Here is a 20,705-nt window from a genome sequence, read left to right as displayed (position 1 = left end):
ATGAAGGTGAAAATTCCCAATCTGTGGCATTTGATCAGCCATTGCCAGCCAAACCCAAGGCACTGCCCTGATTACACTGAATTTTAAAAACTATTAAACTGTTCCTGATGTACCCCATGCTGAGGTGGGACATCATCCCGGCCCTGCACACTGAAGAGCACTTCTGGTGATTTTCAGACTGGTTCCACCTCAAAAAAAAAGCCCACACTACATAAAAACTCCAATCTGTTTTCCAGATGATTTAGCTATTAAGTGAAAGGCCAGTAAAAATCTGCCTAGAACTTAAATTGGGTATGACCAAGTGGAATGGTTGTTCATGTAACATAAACCCCTGCTCAATATGGTGCTACCACAACCCAGGGACTCTGGGAAAAAGATGTTGCCCATTAAAATAAAATTAAATTAAAAAGAAGAAAGTTTTATGTTTTCGTATGAGCTGAGGAGTTGAGCACTGAGCAGAGGGAAGGAAGAATCCAGTGTAAATCACTACCTGAACAGGCTGTTCAGAATGGTTTGTGAGTACAGCTATTGTTTTACTTGGAGTAAAATAAAGCCCTTTTTATTTTACAGGAGTTCCTGCGCTGCATGGGAATTGAGGGACTAGGCGAACACCTGGATAGGTGACATTTTCCAGAGGTCAAAATGTGACATGAAGTAGGAAAAAAGGCATCAAAACACCCCAGGAAACAACGTGAGGACACCAGTGGGCTCCCCTGGCAGGAACAGGAGACACTGCTCCGAGATCCCAGCTGCTGCTCCAGTCAAAAACCAGGAGATGGAGAGTGGGAAAACAACCCTAATAAATAATCCTAACATGATAAAAACCTGGTAGAAGAGATTGGCTCAGCACAGGCTGGGCATCCTCAGCTGCCAGGCAAGGGAACTGTGGTGGAACAGGGAAATGGCTCCTCCTTAAACCACAGCTTTCCCTGGAGAGGAATCCCAGAATCCCAGACTGGCTTGGGTCACAAGGACCTTAAACCCATCCCAATCCACCCCTGCCATGGCAGGGACACCTCCCAGGCTGCTCCAGTGTCCCTTGGGCACTGCCAGGGATCCAGGGCAGCCACAGCTGCTCTGGGAATTCCAGCCCAGCCCACCCCACCCGCCCAGGCAGGAATTTCTTCCCAAAATCCCACCTAAAGCCACCCTTGCCACTGGCATCACCTCCCACAGCCACTCCTGTGCATCTCAGCACAGCTTCCAGCCAGGATTTCCTCCAGCTGTGGCACAGCAAACCCAACCTCTGGGTTTGTTCCTTTTCCCCAATTTTCCCATTCTGATGGGTTTCCATGCCCCACTATCCAGACACAGCACACAGATCCCTCCCCTCCACCCCAAGCACACAAACACCGCAGTTCAGCCTCCCACTAATGCAAAAAAATGTTAAACCCTGCTCCCTAATGAGGTGGATTTGCTCGTGGCATGTTGATATTTCTCCAGCCACATTCCCTCCCACGAAGTTCCAAATGCCTCTGAGAGAGCCACGAGCAGACAGAGAGGGCTGAGCTCCCACAGCTGGGCTGGAAATGTCCTGGAATGTCCAGGGAGCCAGGGATGGGGCAGGGACAGCACCACAAACACCCCCCTGGCCAAGGATCAACCCCCACAGCACCATCCCCCAGGGAAGGACCCGCACAGACATCTCCAAGGATGGAGGCTGGCCAGAAAAATCCATAAATCTGCTCTTTTAATCACTGTCTGAAGCCTTTATCACTGTTGTTATTATTATTATTGCTGTTGTCATTCTCGTGGTGCACTGAGATGCTGCAGGAGCTGCTGCCTCCAGCTCCCCGGAGGAAAGAGGAAGTTTTCACCCAAAATTTGCTGATGGAGGGAATGAGCAGAAAACAAAAAAAATCTCTGCTGATTGAAAAGAGGAGGAAACAGCCAGAATTGAGGCACTTTGGAAAACAAAACTGGGTCATTGCCGAGCTCCCAGAGGAGCAGCAGCCATGCCCATGGCTGTGGCACCCCCAGCACAAGGTCAGTGGGATAAGAGCAGCCCATGCCAGCCCTGGGTCACTGTTTTGGCTACACACAGTGAAGGCCTCCCTGTTTGCCTGGTATCTCTGTGGGAAAAGGCCCTGAGCAGGAAATCATGGTTAAAAAGAGTTAAAACCTGAGCCCAGGGATGGGTGGCCCTGGGACAGACCCTGAGCTGTCACAGCAGGAACATCTTCTTGACAAGGCATTCCCAAACCCACTGTTTCTGGGATGGAATAAATCCAAACCTGAATTTTCCCAGTTTAAAGAGGAGGTGCTTTTCTCCCTCCCCATCTTTTCTGTGAAATATTTTGGCACAGCAGCAGCAGCTGGGACGTGGTACCCAATAAGCCTGTAGGTTAAACTCAAAGTATTACAACAGGTATTATTTGTGATGTTCCAGTGCACCTGTACATTTATTTATCTGCTGTCTAGGCTGTTCCAATACCAGAACAAGGCACACAAGTAATACCCTGCTCCACACGGGTTCTTGCACCTCAAGTATCCCCAAGCACTTCCTCGGAGCACCTCGAACAATTCTAACAATTCCAGCAATTCCCTGAATGCCTCACAAGTGCATCGGGGCTGTTTTCACTCCACTTGCTAAACAGAAGGGATAATTCACCTTTAACAAAGATCTGCCATCAGACAGAAAATAAACACCAGCAAAACCAAACAAACAATAGCTCTGAGCTTTCCAAATAAAATTCCTTTTCCCTTTCAGTTGTGCAACCTTTTGTCCCCGAGCCAGCAGAGAGTTCACTGCCAGAGAAGAATTTCATGCTTAATCAATTTTTGCCTCACTGGTGTTTGTAGGTATCCCAGTTCCTCCTCTGCCCTGCAAATCCAGCTCAGGATACCTTGGATCTGCCATACCCAAGGATGCAGGAGAAAACTGAGGTTTTCTGACATCCAGGAATCCATCTGCATCCCCCTGGCTGCTGAAGGATCCTGAACAGGGATCAGCAGGGAAGGACTCAGCTCATGGGAACTCTTGCACAATTCCTTTTATGCTCTCATTGAAGCACTTCAATGTGGCAGAATCATTCCCTAGCAGGGAGAAAGCCCACCTGCCTTCTGCTCAGAACAGGCTGCACTTCCAGGAACACGCACAGATTTATTTCTGGCAAACACCTCTTGCCCCCACACCGAGTGGTGGGAGAGCTGGGAATGGCCCCAAAGCTTCTGCAGACTCAGAGGGAGCAAGAGAGGCCTGAGACAGGAGAAAAGGTCACCAGGCTCTGAGCTGACCCTGCAAACCCCGGCGTGGGCTGAGCTGAAAGGTCACTTCCCTCTAATCCATACCAAGCCTGAGACTCAGCTTCCTAAACTCCTCTGCCCCCACTCTGCTGCCTCCTGATCTGGGTCAGCTGAATCTCTCACTTCTCCTGAGCGTGGTCAGCACAACAGCAAGGAAAACAGCCCTGACTACCCCAGGTATCACAGGGTCTGGTATTAAAGGGGTTAAAAAAACAAATTTCAAAAGCAAAGCCTTTTCCCTGCAGTGTTTTGTGCACTTCATTATCTGCTCAGGCACAGAATCGTGGAACACCGGGATGGTTTGGGTGGGAAGGGACCCTAAAGGCCATCCCATCCCAGGGGCAGGGACACCTTCCACCATCCCAGGCTGCTCCAAGCCCCTCTCACTCCTCTCCTTCCCCTGCAGCACCGCCAGAGGCTCCTGAAAAATTCATGGAGCAAAAACGCCCGTCAAGCACCCAAGTTCTTGTTTTATTTAGCAAAAAGCACATTGTGCATTTGCCACACTCAGATACTCATTTAGATGATCAAGAGAACAGGGATCTGCAGCTGAAGCTGTGCCACGGAGCGGAGCTGAGCTCTCAGACACAATTCCCTGCGAGATGATCACTGGGAAGGTCTGACAACTCCCAGACTATTCCAGGGAGCTGCAATTTTCAGCCAACAACTCACTGCCAGCCCAGCTACCTGTAAGCAGCTGCTATCACACAAGGATTATATTAATTACCAAACAATCCTGGCTCAATCCATGGAGCCCAAATAATTATCCTGACATCAAAGGGACTTTGGTTACCTGGAGAGTTGTGGCCACCGAGCAACACCCTGCACCAATGCCACGAAAAATCAGCCCTGAGCCAAAGTTTTCTGTAGGGATGGCATGGCCAACCCTGCAGTCCTCAGAAGTGACTGCCCTGTTCAATCTGTTTTCCATCAGCTTCCCAGGAAAACTCCTTGTGCCACAATTCATTCCAATGCCACCCAGTGCTGTATCCCAACCTGCTGCCCATGAAGGGGGAATAATAAATGTAATTAATTATTATTTACATTTCCAGTTTTAGGCTTCTTGTATCTGAGAGAAGAGACGAATTCAACGTTCACCCAATATCCCTGGGAGAGTGCGCAGCCACACAGAGGCTCCCCCACACACACTCAACATCAAAGCTCCTGTTTGAGCAGGCTTTAAGTTAAATATTTGTGATAGTTAATTTATTTGATCATCTGCACTTGCAAGGCTCAGAGCTGGGCAGAGGGGCCTTTGAAGCACTCCCAAACACAGTAAATCATTGGGAACCTTTGTCAGAAAAGTGTTGCATGAACTCAGCCAAGCCATTTCCATCCCTTCCCAGACCCTCTGGATAATGGTGCCACCCAGCCAGCCCCAAACCTGGCCCACGTGAACCTGGGACATTTGTCTGTCCTCTGGAAAGCAGGACAAGGGGAGCCACAGGGGGACAGGCCAGGATGCTGGATGGATGAACAACCAGGATTTCTGGATTGAACAATTTGCTTCTTCATTGTAATTACTGGCTTCTGAAAGACTTCAGCAACTTTGCCAATTCGTACAACCCTCTATTCTCTGCTTCTGGCCTCCACTGTGCAGTCATTTTGCAGACAAACAAGGAACAGATGTACACTCTAGAGCTGCCCCAAGTCCTTTTATAGTAAAGGATTTCTGGCCAAACAATATATGTTAAAAAGAAAAAAAGAGGGGGAAAAACAATTTTTGTACTTTTTAAGGTATCTCTCACAACAGCCAGATACACACTACAAAATCCAAAATCTCTTCATATATTCTGGAAGGCTCAAGAATATTCTGTCCTGGAGGAACTCCTGCCCTTGGCCAACACCCACGGGGGGAGTGTGGCCAGACCTGCCCACAAACTTTGGGGACGGCAAGGGCAGCCCTGGGGGCTCCTGCTGCCATCACCAACCCCTTCTGCCCCTGCACCACCAGGACACGACCTCTGAAAGGAGCTACAGAATTCCAGAGTGGTTTGGGGTGGAAAGGCCATGAAGGTTCATCCAGTGCCACCCCAGCCATGGGCAGGGACACCTTCTGCTGTCCCAGGATGCTCCAAGCTGTTCTGGAACACCTCCAGGGACCCAGGGGCAGCCACAGCTTCTCTGGGAAACCCATTCCAGCCCCTGCGCACGCTCCCAGCCAGGAATTCCTTCCCAAAATCCCAAAATCCCATCCACCCCAGCCCTCTGGGAAGCCGTTCCGTGTCCTGTCCGTGGTTAACCCCGCTCCGCGCCGCTCAGGCAACGTGACGAGGGAAGTCACAACCTCTGGGAGCTTTCCTGTGCATCTTCCTGCCACGGGATCCCTCCCTGGGGCCCAGCCCAGGCCTGGCAGTGCTGTCCCAGGAGCAGGGCAGCTCCCAGCTCCCAGTTCCCAGGGCAGCTCCCAGTTCCCGCGCCGAGGTGTCCCCAGCGCTGGGAAGCGCCGGGCGCGGCTCCAGCCCCTGAGCCAGGACACACAGCCACTCTCCAGAGCTGAGGCAGAGTCCTGGAGGTCCAGCAGAGCCCAGCCCTCGTGTGAGGAGCATTCATTGGCAGGACAATGCCCCCATTCTGGTGCTTTATGAATATCCTCCCCAAATGTATGTTTAAGGCTGCGCAGTCCCCGCGGACAAACACTTGTTTTGTTAAAGAGATCTCGGGCTGAACTGAAAGCCACCACAGGCTGCAGCCCTGCAATATGTCACTGAGAGCCCAGCATACACAAGTTATACATTAGCCAAGTCTCTGTGCCGTGAAACACTCGAGAAAGGCGTTACTTTAGGAAGAGGCAAAGCCTGGACAGATTAATGCTTGTGTTTTTCAGTGTATCAGATGGAATTCTGAGTGAAAACATCACAGACCTTTCACCAGCCACAGATCGCAGGGTCAGGGAATCTCCTGAGCTGGAAGGGACCCACAGGATCCAAAATCCCACCCTGGGCATCCCTGGGAGCGGTGTCCAAATGCTCCTGGAGCTCCCAGTGCCCAGCACCCTGTGGGGGAAGAGCCTTTCCCTGAAATCCAACCCAAACTGGAGCAGAACTAACTGGGAACATGGCATTTCCCAGCAACCACGTGGGCAAGAGCACAACCCTCAGGGTCAACTGGTGTGAGCACATGAAGAGATGGAAACCTGCTCAGCCCTCCAGAACTGAAACCAGGAGGTGATAAACGGGAAATTCCCATTTTTTAAGCACCAGCAGCTCCAAGTGCTGTTCCCTGACCAGTCTGAGCCCTTTGGCCCCGGGGTAGAGATTTTCTCTAACCCTCATATAAATCAAATGGAACAAGTTGGTGTCACTTATTTCCCATACCAAATTCCCAAATGGACTCTTCCAAACAAAGAAAACAATAACTCAGCTGAGTTTGTCTCAAATGTGGCTGCACCCTGCTCACCACAGAAGTCCTCAGCAGCCAGATCACCAGCACTGCCTGCAAGCAGGCTGCAAACTGCTCTGCTGGTTTTAAACTCTAATCTTCTGCTCACCAAAGGAAAATCCCACTTTACACCTCCCAGCAGAGTTAGGAAAAACCCTCCAGAGGCACAGCTCCAGCCTCCTGCTGTCCCCACACCTTCTGAGGACACAGAGAGAGAGCAGGAAAACCAGCCCCTTCTCGTGTCTGCCCTCCTGCACGGGGAAGTGCTTGGATCCTGATCACAAAGTGCTTAATTCAAAGCCAAGAGGCAGCCCAGATGCTTAAAAATAAGCTGGTGCTGAAGTGCTGCTGCATTAGCATGTTGTGCATAATTCATGTGCTCGTGCTGGGGAGAGCAGAGCAGGTCACGGTGCCAGGGCTCCAGCACGGATTCCTGCGGGCACAGCCGGGTGCCAGCCTGCCCTGCCAGACCCAGGCCAGCCCAGGAGAGAGGCAGGGCTGGCTCTGGATCACAGAATCCCAGAAATCTGGGCTATTCCCAGAGACACTGCCCCTGGATCCCTGGCAGTGTCCCAGGCCAGGCTGGACAGGTGTCCCTGCCAGGGCAGGGGGGGAATGGATGGGATTTAAAGTCCCTTCCAAGCCAGGCCAGGCTGGCATTCTGTCACTCTGGCCTCCTGCCCTTTCAGAGGTTCTGTCCTGGTGGTCCAGGGGCAGAAGGGGCTGGTGATGGCAGCAGGAGCCCCCAGGGCTGCCCTTGCCATCTCCCAAGTTTGTGGGATATTGGGAAGGAATTCCTGCCTGGGATGGAATTCCCAGAGCAGCTGGGGCTGCCCCAATCCCTGGCAGTGCCCAAGGCCAGGCTGGGCAGGGCTTGGAGCACTCTGGAATGGTTTTGGTGCAAAAGTGGCACCCAGCTCTCCTGCTGGAAGTCACCAACTCCAACAACAACTCGTGCAGCACAACCCAGGGGATTTTACATTCCCCGTGCCCTAAATCCACAGTGGGCACCAGTGCCAGCCCTTCCAGCAGGGCACAGCAGTGCTGGTGGCCCTGGAGCACCTGAGACCTGCCCCAGAGACCCTCCCCAGTGCCACCAGCCAAAGGCAGCGCCACAAACCACAGCTGGGTCAGCGAAGGAAAGCAAAAGCAAAACTGCAACCAACCCCAGGGACTTCCCACCTCCAAAGGAGCTCTGGGCTGTGCCATTCCCCCTTCCAGCTATCGAGCTGCAAGAACAGCACAGCCTGGAAAAAAATGAACAGAAAACCTCCAAAGTCAAAGTGTGTTGGGGGAAAGGCAGGGATGGCACAAGGTTTGCCTCCCAGTGAGCAAACTAAAATCAGAAAGTGAATATGTCAAAGGTTGGTTTCATTTCAGGATGGATCACAAGCAAGAAATAAGGAGGAAAATAAAACCAGCTACTCCTGCAGGGTCATTCACCCCTCAGCTCAGAGCATGGGGATGGATTTAAACCACTTCTTCTGACAGACTGGGCAGAAAAAAACCATTTCTTCAGCAGGTGCTGGACTCAAAATGAGAGCAGGAAACTGCCTGGACCCTGTGGAAGCAGGGGTGGTGCTGATCCCTCATGGTACCCATGGATCCCACATGCCAAATCCCTTCTGCACCCAAAATTCCAGCAGGGAAAAACCCAAAATTCCAGCAGGGAAAACCATTCCCCTTCTCCAAAACAGCCACACAAACACAGGACAGGGCTGGTAAATACCATGCACACCTTCACATGGATGTTTTACTCCAAAAGGGGTTGGAGTCGTTAAGAAGTTGCCTGAATGATTCACAATTTTTGTCCAACAATCCCAAAATACAGTAAAAACAGCAATGTGCTTCTGGAAACACAGGAGGAAATCCAGCATTTTGGTTTGGGTTTGTTATCTGCTGAGTTTTGCCGTTCAGGGGGAGAAGTTTCTGTGCACTTTGCTACCTCCTCATGCAGCAGGAAAAGCTGAAGTGATTTTAAAATGAAATACTGAGGGCAGCCACCCGTGGCTTCAAGTCACTCAATCACCAACCAGAAACTACTCAAGAGCCACTGATTGATTTCAGATCGCCTGGTAAACCCTGAATTTCATCCTGCACCTCTCCAGCTCTTTCTTTAGCATCACCCATGACACAGAGTAGCTCACAAGAGAGCATTTCACACCTCAGGGCCAAATCCTGCACGACCTTGTTCGTGCAGACAAAACAAAAATCATAAAACCCCTTTATCTCTCCCACAAGGTTAAGGAAGTTGATAGAGATGTTTGATAAAGCTTCAATGCTCTGAGGAAAGAGGATGGGACAGGTTAAAGGTAAAGGAAGAGGGTTTGCTTGACCTGTTGTTGTTCACCTTAAACAAAATTTCATGTGTAATTTGGAGGGTTCATCCCTTCACCATCACCCAAATTAATGGGGTTATTTGGCATGGAAAAATGGTACACCAAAAAATATATGCATCTACATCAGCCCGGCCATTTCAGAGGTCTTCCAGGTTTACAGGAGCTGAAATTAATTTTAGCAGGGTTACCACCAGCTAAATACCCACCACAGTACCCTTGTATTCCAGACACTCAAAGGAAAAAATCGGTTTTACAAAAACGTTCTCCAGCGATGTCTGGGTGGAAAAATTTACAAATGCCATGGCCTGACTGACAAAGCAGCTGGGCAGAGGTGTCACCACCAGGCACTGCTGTGTGAAATATATATATTTAACCATGTGATTTATGAGGTTGTTTCTTCAAGCAATAGCGTCACTGCCCCAATCACTTCAGGAGACCTTGAGGAAAATCCCCAGTGGCAGGAGCCTGTCAGAGCTGAGGCCTGAGCAAGGAAACCCCACGGCTCTGTTTGACACCTGCATTTCAGAAAGCTCATTTTCCTCAAGATTCCTAAAGCCACCTCAGTGTCTCTCACCTCCCAGTACCACTCCCACCTGTTTCAGGTGTTCCAGGATCTCAAATCCATCCCAAGATCTCAAATCCATCCCAAGATCTCAAATCCATCCCAAGGACAAACTCAGGGATCACAGGAAGGAATGCAGTGCCCCACCAAAGCAGGGAGGCTGATTCTGTCCCACAGATATCTCCTGCAGCCCCCTCGTGCTCCGTAATGATTTTGAGACCCTAAACCATACATATATATATATATATTTTATAAAACAATGCCTAATATATCTGATAGACAATGAAGAAGGGGAACAGCTGGGAAACATTAAGAGTTTTCACACTGAGCTTCCAAATTCTTCAGCAGGAGACACTCAAGCTGCCTTCCCTGGGATGGAAAACGACGCCGGGACAAAATCCAGGGGCAAGAAGGGAATTCCAGCAGAAGGGAGATGCTCCTGTGGGCAAAGCAGGAACAGGTAGGTGCCTCACCTGGGGATGGCAGGAACACCTCCCTCGCCCTCTGGCCAAGCCCTCCACCCCACAGCAGCGGGCACAGAGGAGCCCTTTGTGCACCCAGACCCCACCGGGAGGGGGAAGAGGATATTTCCTGTTAACCTCACCGCAGATTTGTAATCCAGCAGTCAAATTATGTCAATCACAGCTCATTAGGCAGCGATTTCCCCTGCCAAGCCCGGCCTGGCTGCTTCCTCCAAACCACGTGGCATCTGCTAACGTGCAGCCCCGCGCTGGGCTCAGGGAGACCACCCTGCTGCAGGAGCTGCAAAGCTGGGACCAGCTCCCACAGCTCCCTGCTCCGGTGCCACCGTGTCTGTGGATGCCTCTGGCACCCCTGGGCTGCTGAACAGGGAGCTGCTCTCAGCACACACGGCGTGGGCACCAGAATTCAGGATTTATGCCCATGTGTCCATAGGGAAGGATCCCACGCTGCTGAGGAGCAGAGAGCACTGGGGAAGGGACAAGGGTGGGATGTCCCTGAGTGCCACTGCTGGGAAGCTCAGAGCCAGAGCTGAGACCCAGCACAGCCAGACTGGGAACCTGGTGGCAAAACCACACACCACTGCTTCCCTGGAGTTCACGTTCTCATGCAGCCCTGAGAGGAAGGGAATTATTCCACAGGAAAAGGGGAGAATCATCAGCTGGAGAGGATGGAAGGAGCAACGCTCAGCTTACAGACTGAAACCTGGCTCTCTCTTGGGTTGTCCTCCACGTTTTCCTCCTTGAAGTACATCCCATCACACACATCCTCCTGGAACACACACACACACAGAGCCCAGTGCCCACCAGCACAGGCTCAACGCACCAACCACGGCAGCACATTTACTACAGCAGTGCCCAAAACAGCACCAGGAGACACAGACCCAGGGAGAAAACCCTGATTACTGCCCAACAGACCATGAGGAGTGACACAGCCAGTGGCATCCCTGTCCCTCAGGACACCTCAGGAACACCGAGGGCACAGGGAGCACAAGGTTTGAGAACTTCACCCAAAAAACGTGACCTGGAGCAGTGCCAACCATCTCCTGAAATTCATGCACCTCAAGGAGGACCAGGAGGCAGGGAGGTGACAATGTGTGTTTAAGGTGACTAGGTGTGTGTTCGAGGTGACCAGGTGTGGGTATTTGAGGTGACCAGGTGTGGGTGTTCGAGGTGGACAAACCACCACACCAGAGCCCTTTCTGGACACAAAATCCTCTGACAGCCCCACAAACAATCTGGCACACATCCATCAGCTCCAGGCACAACATCCCCTCGCTGAAGGGATTCCAGAGATGCTGGAGCAGCTCAGGACAGCGTGCTTGAGGAGGAAAAAATAAAGCAGTTGGTGTCATGGCACTCATGGTGAAATCATGGCCAAGTGTGCTCTCCTCGTGGTTTGGAGGGCCAGGGTTCCCTACTCTGCACAAGGGCAGAGAACAAAACTTCCCAACACACAGGAGGGACCTCTCCCACACAGAAATGGGCACAACCCCCCCGGTGTGAGGAGGGAGACCTGCACACAGCCACTCATCATGTTCATCAACGTCCAGATCAGCCTTGGGAATTTCATCAGAGATATGGAAATTGGTATTGTCAGCACAGCCCTCGGGACCTCACCAGGGCTCTGAGTGTGCCAGCAACGCTTGTGCCAGGCTAATTTCTTAAGACAGCTCATAAAGAAGGTGAGATTTAGTCTTATAACCTTCAGCATCTCCTTCTTCGTACTCCCTGCTCCTGACTAATCCTCTCTCCCCAAAGAAAATATTCCTCATGGTTTTTCCCCTAATCATTCCTTTCTTGTTAATCCCTGCACTTCTCCACTTCTCTGGGGTTTGACCAGTGGCACAGTCATCTCTCCCTCAGAGCCACAGAGAAAACAAAATAATCACAGCCCGGCAGTTTATTCTTTCATGAGCTGGTCAGAGATTTCCTGGAAGCTGCAGCAACACCAGTCATCCCTGGCTGGCTGCAAGAACAGCACGAAGGGGATTTTTGGGGCTGTTTCAGTCCCATCTCACAGCTTTTCCCAGTGGGAGAAGAGATCAGTGGGGGAAAATCGTCCCACAGCACGTTTGTACAGACTGCCCACCTGCATGGCCGGCCTCTCCCTCCAGCAAAGCTGCAGCACTCATCTCCTCCCAGCCTTAATTGAAGTCCATCTTCTAAAGCCTTCCGAGCACCTCGGGAAATGACAGGCTGGGTGCTGTTATCTCCCGTATTTACGTTCCACGTTTCTAAGGCTCCCCCAAATGACGTCTCTGCCTTTTACAGATGTCATCCATCACCATGCCCTAACCCAAACCCACCGATTTCCTCCCGCAGACCATGCAGGCAGACGGAGCCAGGAGCCCTTCTGGTAGTCACAGATGGATGCAGACCGGATTCCGAGCCATGTGCTGCCTGTGGGAGCATCTCCCATCCCCAACACGACCCCGGCTTTCCCCGACAAGAGCAACGCGACACCAGGCTTTTTTCCACTGTGCCTAATAATCCTAACATCTCACTCGCCATTTGGCTCGTCAGTGGGGGTTCCTGCCTGAATAGGCTTATTCTTTTCTTAGACATGATAATCTAATTGGGTCTAACCAGAAATAATCCCCAACACACACCAGTTGTGAATCCTCGCCCAGCGCCGGGAGCGTTCCAGGGAGCGGGGGGGCGGCTCTGGGATGCGAGCCGGGAATTACCCCGGCAGCTCCGGGCTTCCCGTGGCACTGCAGCGAGCGCAGGGCATGGCACGCACATGGAGCCGCTCGCCCTCCTCCCCCAGCTCCCGTTCCACACGCAAACGTGGCTCCGAGTAAAAAAAAGCACGGCAGAGAAGAGACGGGGCGCGACCAGGGAGCCGCGCTGCCCGGGGAGCCCAAAGGGAGCTGCGCCCAGGGAAGGCTCAGCCTTCCCTCACCGCTTCCCTCACCGCTTCCCTCACCGCTTCCCTCACCGCTTCCCTCACACAGCGACCCGTCCGGGCTGCCCAAACACAAACCCCGCTGTCCCGCACGCACCCGGGCAGCACCGGGACGGTCCGGGGCAGAAGGACCGGGGTGTCCCCTGGCGGGGGGGACAGCACCGGGGTGTCCCGGGGAAACAGGACGGCGGCGTTTCCCGGAGGAGAAAGCCGGAGGTGTCGCGGGGGGCACAGGAGCGGGTGTCCCCGGCGGAGCAGGAGCGGGTGTCCCCGCGGAGCAGGAGCGGCTGTCCCCGCAGTGTCCCCGGCCGAGCCGCTCCCGCTCCGCTCCCCGCGGGCTCCGCTCCGCCGGCGCTGCCCGACCCGGCCCCGGGACCCGCCCGGGCCGGGGCACGGCGGCCCTCGGGGGGCTGCCGAGACAAAGAGCCGCGGCCCCGTCCCGCGGGCGGCACCGCCCCGCCGAGCCCACCTGTGCCCGGCCGCGGCTCCCGAGCCAACTTTGCGCCGCTCGCTCCCCCCTTCCCCCGCCGCGCTCCTCCCCGGCGGCCCCTCCGCGCTGCCCGCAGACAATGGGGCCGGCGCTCACCAGCACCACGGCGAAGCGCTCCTCCAGCTCGCCGGGCTCGGGCATGGGCAGCTTCAGGGGGACGCTGTGCGCCCTCAGCTCCGTCTGCTGCGCGTCCACGCTCCCCGCGTTGCCCATGGCGGCCGCTCCGCTCCGCTCTCCGCGCCCCGCGCCGGGCGGGCTCCGCGCCCCGCGCTCGCCCTCTACCACCGCGGGCGCTCCGCCGCGCCGCCGCCCGTCATGGCTCGCCGCCCTCGCCCTCCTCCCCCCGGGGCGGGCTCGCTCCGGCTCCGGCTCCAGCCCCGGCTGCGGCTCCCCCGCATGCCGCCCGCACAAAGCCGCGCTCCGCCCCCGGCCCGCGGCGCCATGGGACTCGTAGTCCCGCCGCCGGCCGGGGGAGGGAGGCGGGCGAGGGGTGGGAATGCCTGGGAAAGGGTGGAAAAGAGTGGAAAAATGGGGGAAAGGGGTGGGGGAGACCCCGCCGCCTCCATTTTGCCTCGGCGGCCGCGCTGGCAGCGGCCGGGAGTGAGCGGACACGGGGAATGGTTTACAGCGAGGGCAGGGGGAGAGCGGAGATTCGGGAGAAATCCTTCCCTGGAAGGGTGGGCAGGCCCTGGCACAGCGTGCCCACAGCAGCCGGGGCTGCCCCTGGATCCCGGGAAGTGCCCAAGGCCAGGTGGGACGGGGCTGGGAGCAGCCTGGGACAGTGGGAAGTGTCCCTGCCATGGCAGGGGTGGCACTGGGTGGGCTTTAATGTCCCTTTAATCCAAACCAATCTGGGATTCTGGGATGCTGTGATTAACTCTAGACCTTTGCTATGGAAAGCCGTGGTCCTGCTGCTCACCAAAAAGGCTGTAGGTGCCCAAGGACTTGGGTCCCCCAGCCGTCATCCCGGGTGAGAGAAATCAGGACAACCGGGGTGATGGAATTCACTGCCCCGACACATCCATACCTCAGCTGAAGCTGCCCGGGTGTGCTCGGGAGGTTCATCCTCCCCAGCATATCAGACCTGCCCGTTCCTCAGCTGTGATCCCCCTTTTCTGCAGCGTTCCCTGCAAGTTCTCTCCAAGGCAGGGTTTCAGCATCCCAGCAATGCAGGGCTGCACAGGAAACAGGAGCCTGGAGCCCCGACCCTGGGAGATGCCATCAGCCCATTTGGTGACTTGCTGTCCTCACTTCCATCTGGTTTAATCCCAAATCCAAGACCTCATTCCCTGCTGTCAGCCCCGCCAACCCATATCTCCCTCTATTAGCATCCAATTATCCCTCCAGGGAAGAATGATTTTCACTCAGCTCTCACCTTCACGACAACACTCGTGCTGCTGCCTCTCCTCCTGGCCATGGAAACTATCCACATGGAGATTAATCTTGGGGGAAAAGCAAAAGGATGAGCATCATAGTTTGGAAAATGACCATTCCTTGATTTCCATTCTCTGGGATAAGGGTTGTGCCCGAGGCACGGCTTAGGAAGTGCCGCAGAAGCGACGTGCTGGGAATCCTGTATGGCAGCACACACAGTCCTGCAGGGGAAATCCATGGAACTGACAGGCAGCTCTTCTCCCTGTGAGCTCTAAACCCACTACTAATTAAGTGAGGTCGTTCCAATTAAAAAAAAAAGATGTCATACATCCATAACTGGGATGGGGAGGAACACCTTGTCCCGGCTCACTGCCCGCCTTGCCTACGGAGCATCAGGACGTGGCTCTGGATCCTGAGTGATGCCAAAGGTGTGGATTTCCCACTCTGCAGGCCCCAGGAACAGCTCAGAATTTCACAAACTGCTTTGTTAAAAGCCTGGAAATCTGGCAATATCCTTGGCAAACACAGGTTTGAAGCCTGGAGAGCTCTCGGGAGTTAATAACGACGTTATTGTCGATAGCCAAGGAAGCGGTAATGGATACTTTGCCCCGTGTCTTTTATCTAAGACTATCACAATTCTCTGAAAGATTAATTAGTTAATTAAGCTTCACAACAGTGCTGTGAGATAAGGCAGCGTTAGAGCAGCACTGATAACAGAGGAGGGCAGGGAGCAGTGGCTGAAGACAGTCCCCAGCAGAGGATCCTCCTCTCCCCCAGCAGCAAATCGCCAGCGGGGCTTTTCACTACCTGTGATGGCAAACTCACCGCAATGTGAGGAATCCCAGGATTTTCCCAGCCAGTAATTCCCACCATGGAAGCACTCGACAGTTTGCTGATGGTCCTTGTGGGTCCTTTCCATCTCAGCATATTCTGGGATTCCCTGAACCACATCAGCATTTTTACATCCCTCTGGACACCGGGAGACGTGGGGGGACAGGGAGATGCTGCTGGCCACAAATACCTGGGACAGGCTGGGAAAATTGCAGGAGAAACTGGATTCCTGGGATTCAGCAAGAAGTCAAAGGCAGCCCTAAATCCTGCTATGAGGCATATTCAGGTCAAAACTGGCCTTGCAAAATGTTTAATGAATTTAGGCATCCTTACACGCAGCGAGCATTTAACATCAATGCAGCAGAGCAAAGAAAAGAATTCTTTTAAAGGATGAGATGATTTTTAAGCAATTTGTTGTTGTCTCTAACTGGGATGTCGACATTTGCAAATGCCAGAATTAGTGTGGGTAAGTGAAAAAAGGGACTTAGCTGGCTCGTGCCATGTAAAGAAATTATTCTGGGATAAAAACTAATAAACAAGACCTTTGTTTTCACATTTATTTATTCAAATAAAAGAAGGAGCTGCACAATGTGCAGTTCCCAGAGCTCATCCCAGGCACCTGGGTGATTCACACTGGGTGATGCCACCAGGGAATTCTTGGTCTGCTCAGGGGTTAATGGCCATACCAGCTTTGCAAGGCTCTGTTCCATGAGTGTGTGTGGAATTTCACTGGAGAATGAGACTTCTCAGCCTTTCCTCATGGTCTGTTTGTCACCAAAATCTCCTCATAATGAGCTGGAAGTTTTGGCCGAGTCATTCCTAAATTCCCCTGACCAGCTGCTCTGTTTGTCACCAAAATCTCCACATAAAGAGCTGGAGGTTTGGGGCTGAGTCATGCCTAAAATCCCCTGAACCACTCTGTACTATTTATGTACAAAATGAATCTGTGAAGGGAAAACATTGATTTGTGAACCCTCATTTTCCCTGATGCTCAGCACTTCCAGATGGGTCCTGAGCTGCCATTTCAGTGAACTTCCAGGTGATCTGATAAAAGCTGGAGAGGCTTTAATAAATAGCCAGCCCCTGGCTCAGCAGTGGCCAAGGATGTTTCATTCATAATAAAGATGTAGAGCACCCATAAAGTCCATCCCTGAGCTGAGCAGTGCTCACTTCAGGAGAGGTTATTGATTGCAGCTCACGAATGCTGAGCTTGCCTGGAGAGGGGCTTTTCTGTAATAAATGAAAAAAATATATAAAAATCATGGGCTGCTTTCTGAGGAGAGCCTTCCCAAGGAAAATGAGCTTCTGCAGGGTGGAAATGCTCAGTCCCAGCCCAGCGAGCTCTTAGGTTCATACCTTTCCAGCCCTCTCCATTTTCTCTTTGTGCTGGAAATTAAATGATTACCTTTGGATCTGATTTCCTCCTGCCCTGCTCTGGCCCTGCTGGTGTCCTTGGGCATCACTTCCAACAGGTGTGGATCAGGTGCAGTTCCATGTGGTGCTGTTAGCTGTATCCCACCTAACCCTGCCCTCCATCCCTTGTCCCCAGTCCCTCTGCAGCTCTCCTCGAGCCCCTTCGGGCCCTGCCAGGGGCTCTGAGCTCTCCCTGGAGCCTTCTGCAGGCTGAACATCCCTCCAGGTGTAAACTGAGTTTAAACAAGGTTCAGAGCTGGGATGGAGAATGCCCAAGGAGCGCTGGGGTGTGAAGATGAGCAGCTGGAGTTGAGGGACATGTCCCTGGATGCCCACATTGCTGCCATCACTGCTGAGCAAACCCAGCAGCAGCTGGGCTTATTTCCCGGTGGGACTCAGCCTGGCTGGGAGCTCCTTCCCCGTTTCTTGGCAGGAAGGCAGGCAGACAAAACACAGCCTCGGAATTCCCAGCAAGGCCAGGAATTGCAAATGCTGAGGAAAGTGAGATAATGGAGCAGAAAACAGGGCTGGGGAAGGAGTCAATATTTAATAACGCTGCAAAGTGAGAGCAGAGCGGCACCGAGCTGGAGGCTGGAGGAGATGCTGGCTGGAACAAGGGCCGGGAGATGCCTCTCCCTGTTTTCCCTGGGGGGCTGGAGCTCAGCCCTCAGCTGGCCCGTGGCTCCAGAGGCCGGGGGGACAATGGCAGTGCTGTCCCCGTGGCAGGAGGACAGCGCCGGGCGCTGCCCGTGCCTCGCTCACCCCCGCCCCACGAGCTCCCACCAAAGGCTCTGCACACACAGCTCCCCAGGATGCTCAGGCAGGAGGAATTCAATGAGTTTGGGGTTTTTTTTTGCAGCTGATAGAAGATGTTTAGAGGCCTTAAATGGGTTTCAGAACTCAGGAGGAAAATATGGATCTCAATTTGCAGGGCTGATTAACAACATTTGCCTCCCAGCAAGGCGGGAGAGGGGGGGTTTGCCAGAGCAGGAGTTGTGCAGTCACTGGAAACTCCTTTTCCAGCCCTTTCAATCACGTTTTCCAATGTCACCAGCTCTGTTTGGTGATGTCTTACCACGGTGAGAGCTCCCAGCAGAGCTGAGATCCCCCCTCAGCCACAGCTGCCATGTAACTGCTGCTCCTGGGACACTCCATGGACACTGGGCACGAAGTATGAAGCCATTCCCCGTGTCCTGTCACTCCAGGCCCTTGCCCAAGGTCTCTCCCCATCTTTCCTCCATGCTCAGGCACTGGAAAACCACAATTAGGTCACCCCAGAGCTTCTCTTCTCCAGGGACCTGCAAGGTTCTGTTTCATGCTAAATTAAGCAAAAGACCAACGATGCAGGTTTTCACATAAAACAAACATTTCCCCTTTGCAAGCAGCTCTTAACATCCCCACTCCTGTTCCAGACAAGGAGAACAGCAGTTCACCTGAATTATTCACTGCCTCCCTTTGGCTGAACCCAGCCACGAGGGAAGGGCTGGGGGATGCAGGGGCGTGAGGCAGAGCTGCTGCATCTTTAATAACTCCTGTCAGCAGCCAGCTGGGAGGGCTTGGAGGTACCAGGGACAGAACTTCCCAAGCCCCTGTCACCTTCTGGCCCAGGGCACAGCTCTGGGGATGTCAGGGCACCAGCGTGGCCTGGGGAAGGCACATCCCAAACCCTCCAGAATGCTGGTGGTGTGGGTTGGAGGGGGTTTGTGGGCAGCTGCAGGGCACCCCCTGCCTTAGGGCACTTCTGTGTGGGCAGCTGCACCCAGCAGAGGTGGCAGAGCACTGGAGATGAATCAGTGGTGATGGAGCAGTGCTGGTGGTGCAATGGTGATGGAGCAATGGTGATGGAGCAGCGATGATGGAGCAGGCTGGGAGAGCTGGGGGAAAGTTCAGCCTGGCTCCAGGCAGAGCTCAGAGCCCCTGGCAGGGCCTGAAGGGGCTCCAGGAGAGCTGCAGAGGGACTGGGGACAAGGCATGGAGGGACAGGAGCCAGGGAATGGCTCCCACTGCCAGAGGGCAGGGATGGATGGGAGATTGGGAATTGGGAATTCCTGGCTGGGCTGGAATTCCCAGAGCAGCTGGGGCTGCCCCTGGATCCCTGGAGTGTCCCAGGCCAGGCTGGACACTGGGGCTGGAGCAGCCTGGGGCAGTGGAAGGTGTCCCTGCACAGGGCAGGGGTGGCACTGGATGGGATTTCAGGTCCCCTCCAACCCCAGCCAGTCTGGGATTCCACGTCTGCACCTCTGCACGAGCAGGGGAACTCGCAGCGCCACTGCACAACAGAGAGCTCAGGTTTCCCAGTCATTGGTAACATAATTAAAGCTCATTTCCCAGAAAACAGGCCAGGGTGACAAATTGAGCCTCTCCTGTGCGCGGCACAAAGCCCAGCCTAACCCAGGCACAAAGCCCAGCCTAAGCCCGGCACAAAGCCCAGCCTAAGCCCGGCCGTGCCTGCTGTGAGTGCCTGGTGTGTGTTTAAGCCACGTGCCCGCAGGTGCCTCCACGTTAGACCTGCCACCTTTTTAAATGCTTCAAAGGAAGTGGAGCTGTTGCTAGAGCAAATATTTACAGCTGGAGAGCAGTGGCTGCATCCTCTGGCTGGAGCCTGCACGCTTGCATTGCAAATCTCATCACTCGGCCACAAAACCAGGCCAAGCCCCTCATTATTGCAGGAATTGAGTGTGACCAGTGGCCGTGCAAAGGGCTAAGATGTGTGGCAGAGAAAACGCTTATTCAGAGGGATTTGCAGTGTCCTGGGCTGGAGTGCAGCAGGGCAGCTGGGAGCCGCTGAGCCCCTGTCCATCCCCGCTGCTGCCGACTCAGCTCCTCTTTGTTTGGCCTCTCCCTGCTGGCCAGAACTGAGATGCTGCAGAGCACGACTGGGTGGGTGACCTCAGCCTCGGTGCCAACTGCATGGCTGAAAGGAAGGCAGAAAACACAATCCATTGTCTTGGCCCTGAAATGCCAGCTTTGTTCCACGTGGAGCTGCTGGAGGATCACTATAACCCCTTCCCTGCTGCACAGGGGTTTCAGCCGTGCTCCCTGCTCTTGCATCCTGCCAGATTCCTAAAAATTCCTGCCAGGGTTTCATTTGCACCTGGCAAAGGGAGATCCATGGGGTGCCAGTGGTGCAATGGCACAGCACACCCTCCCTGAGCAGAGCACTCACAGTTTGGTGCAAACCCACCCCGATTTGGGTGTTTTCATCTCTGGCTGTGGTTGAACCTGCGGGGATGAGCTGGAGAAGTTCTTTCAGCACACACAAAATTCTCATCCTCGGTGTCTTCACAGGGACTGGGTCCCTCCAGCAACAGCACCTGTGGCTGTTTAGAAAAGAGCAGGATGTGGTCTGCTCTGTTCTGGGATGGACAGCACAGCCTGGGATGGATGTCCTTGGAGAAGCCAGGGCTGCTCACGCTGTGTCTGCAGGACGGGGAGGACCCTCACAAGGACAAGCCCCTCTCAGTGTCCACTTCATCAGCAGGCATGGAAAAAAACCTGGTTTTTGCTAAGTACGGCAGGGGACACTTGTGTCCTGCGAGGGCTGAGGTGATGTCCTGCTGCTGGGAGCTCCTGCAGCTCCATCCCTCGGAGGAGCAGAGCACAGCTCCCTCAGCCAGGTGCTGCTGGCAGGGACAGATCGGTGACCTGAATCCTCCCTGCTCTGCCAGCCTGGGAAGGC

At 53.8% G+C, this 20,705-nt stretch overlaps 1 protein-coding gene across 5 annotated transcripts in view; it reads right to left on the bottom strand.

Annotated features, from left to right (window-relative positions):
- Nucleotides 1-13,746, bottom strand: part of FMNL2 (formin like 2) — a 111,620-nt gene extending 97,874 nt beyond the window's left edge. For all 5 annotated transcript variants that reach the window (XM_041467293.1, XM_041467296.1, XM_041467292.1 and 2 more), the window contains exon 1: nucleotides 13,505-13,746. In XM_041467293.1, coding sequence (XP_041323227.1) covers nucleotides 13,505-13,621 — 117 coding nt within the window. In that variant the 5' untranslated portion in view covers nucleotides 13,622-13,746. The remainder of the gene's footprint in view (nucleotides 1-13,504) is intronic.
- Nucleotides 13,747-20,705: the final 6,959 nt, after the last annotated feature.

This window comes from Pyrgilauda ruficollis, unplaced genomic scaffold (genome assembly GCF_017590135.1).
Source record: "Pyrgilauda ruficollis isolate IOZ18807 unplaced genomic scaffold, ASM1759013v1 scaffold205, whole genome shotgun sequence".
Classification (NCBI taxonomy): domain Eukaryota; kingdom Metazoa; phylum Chordata; class Aves; order Passeriformes; family Passeridae; genus Pyrgilauda; species Pyrgilauda ruficollis.
Note: the sequence above shows the minus strand (reverse complement) of the source record. Positions and strands in the feature narration are given on the sequence as shown.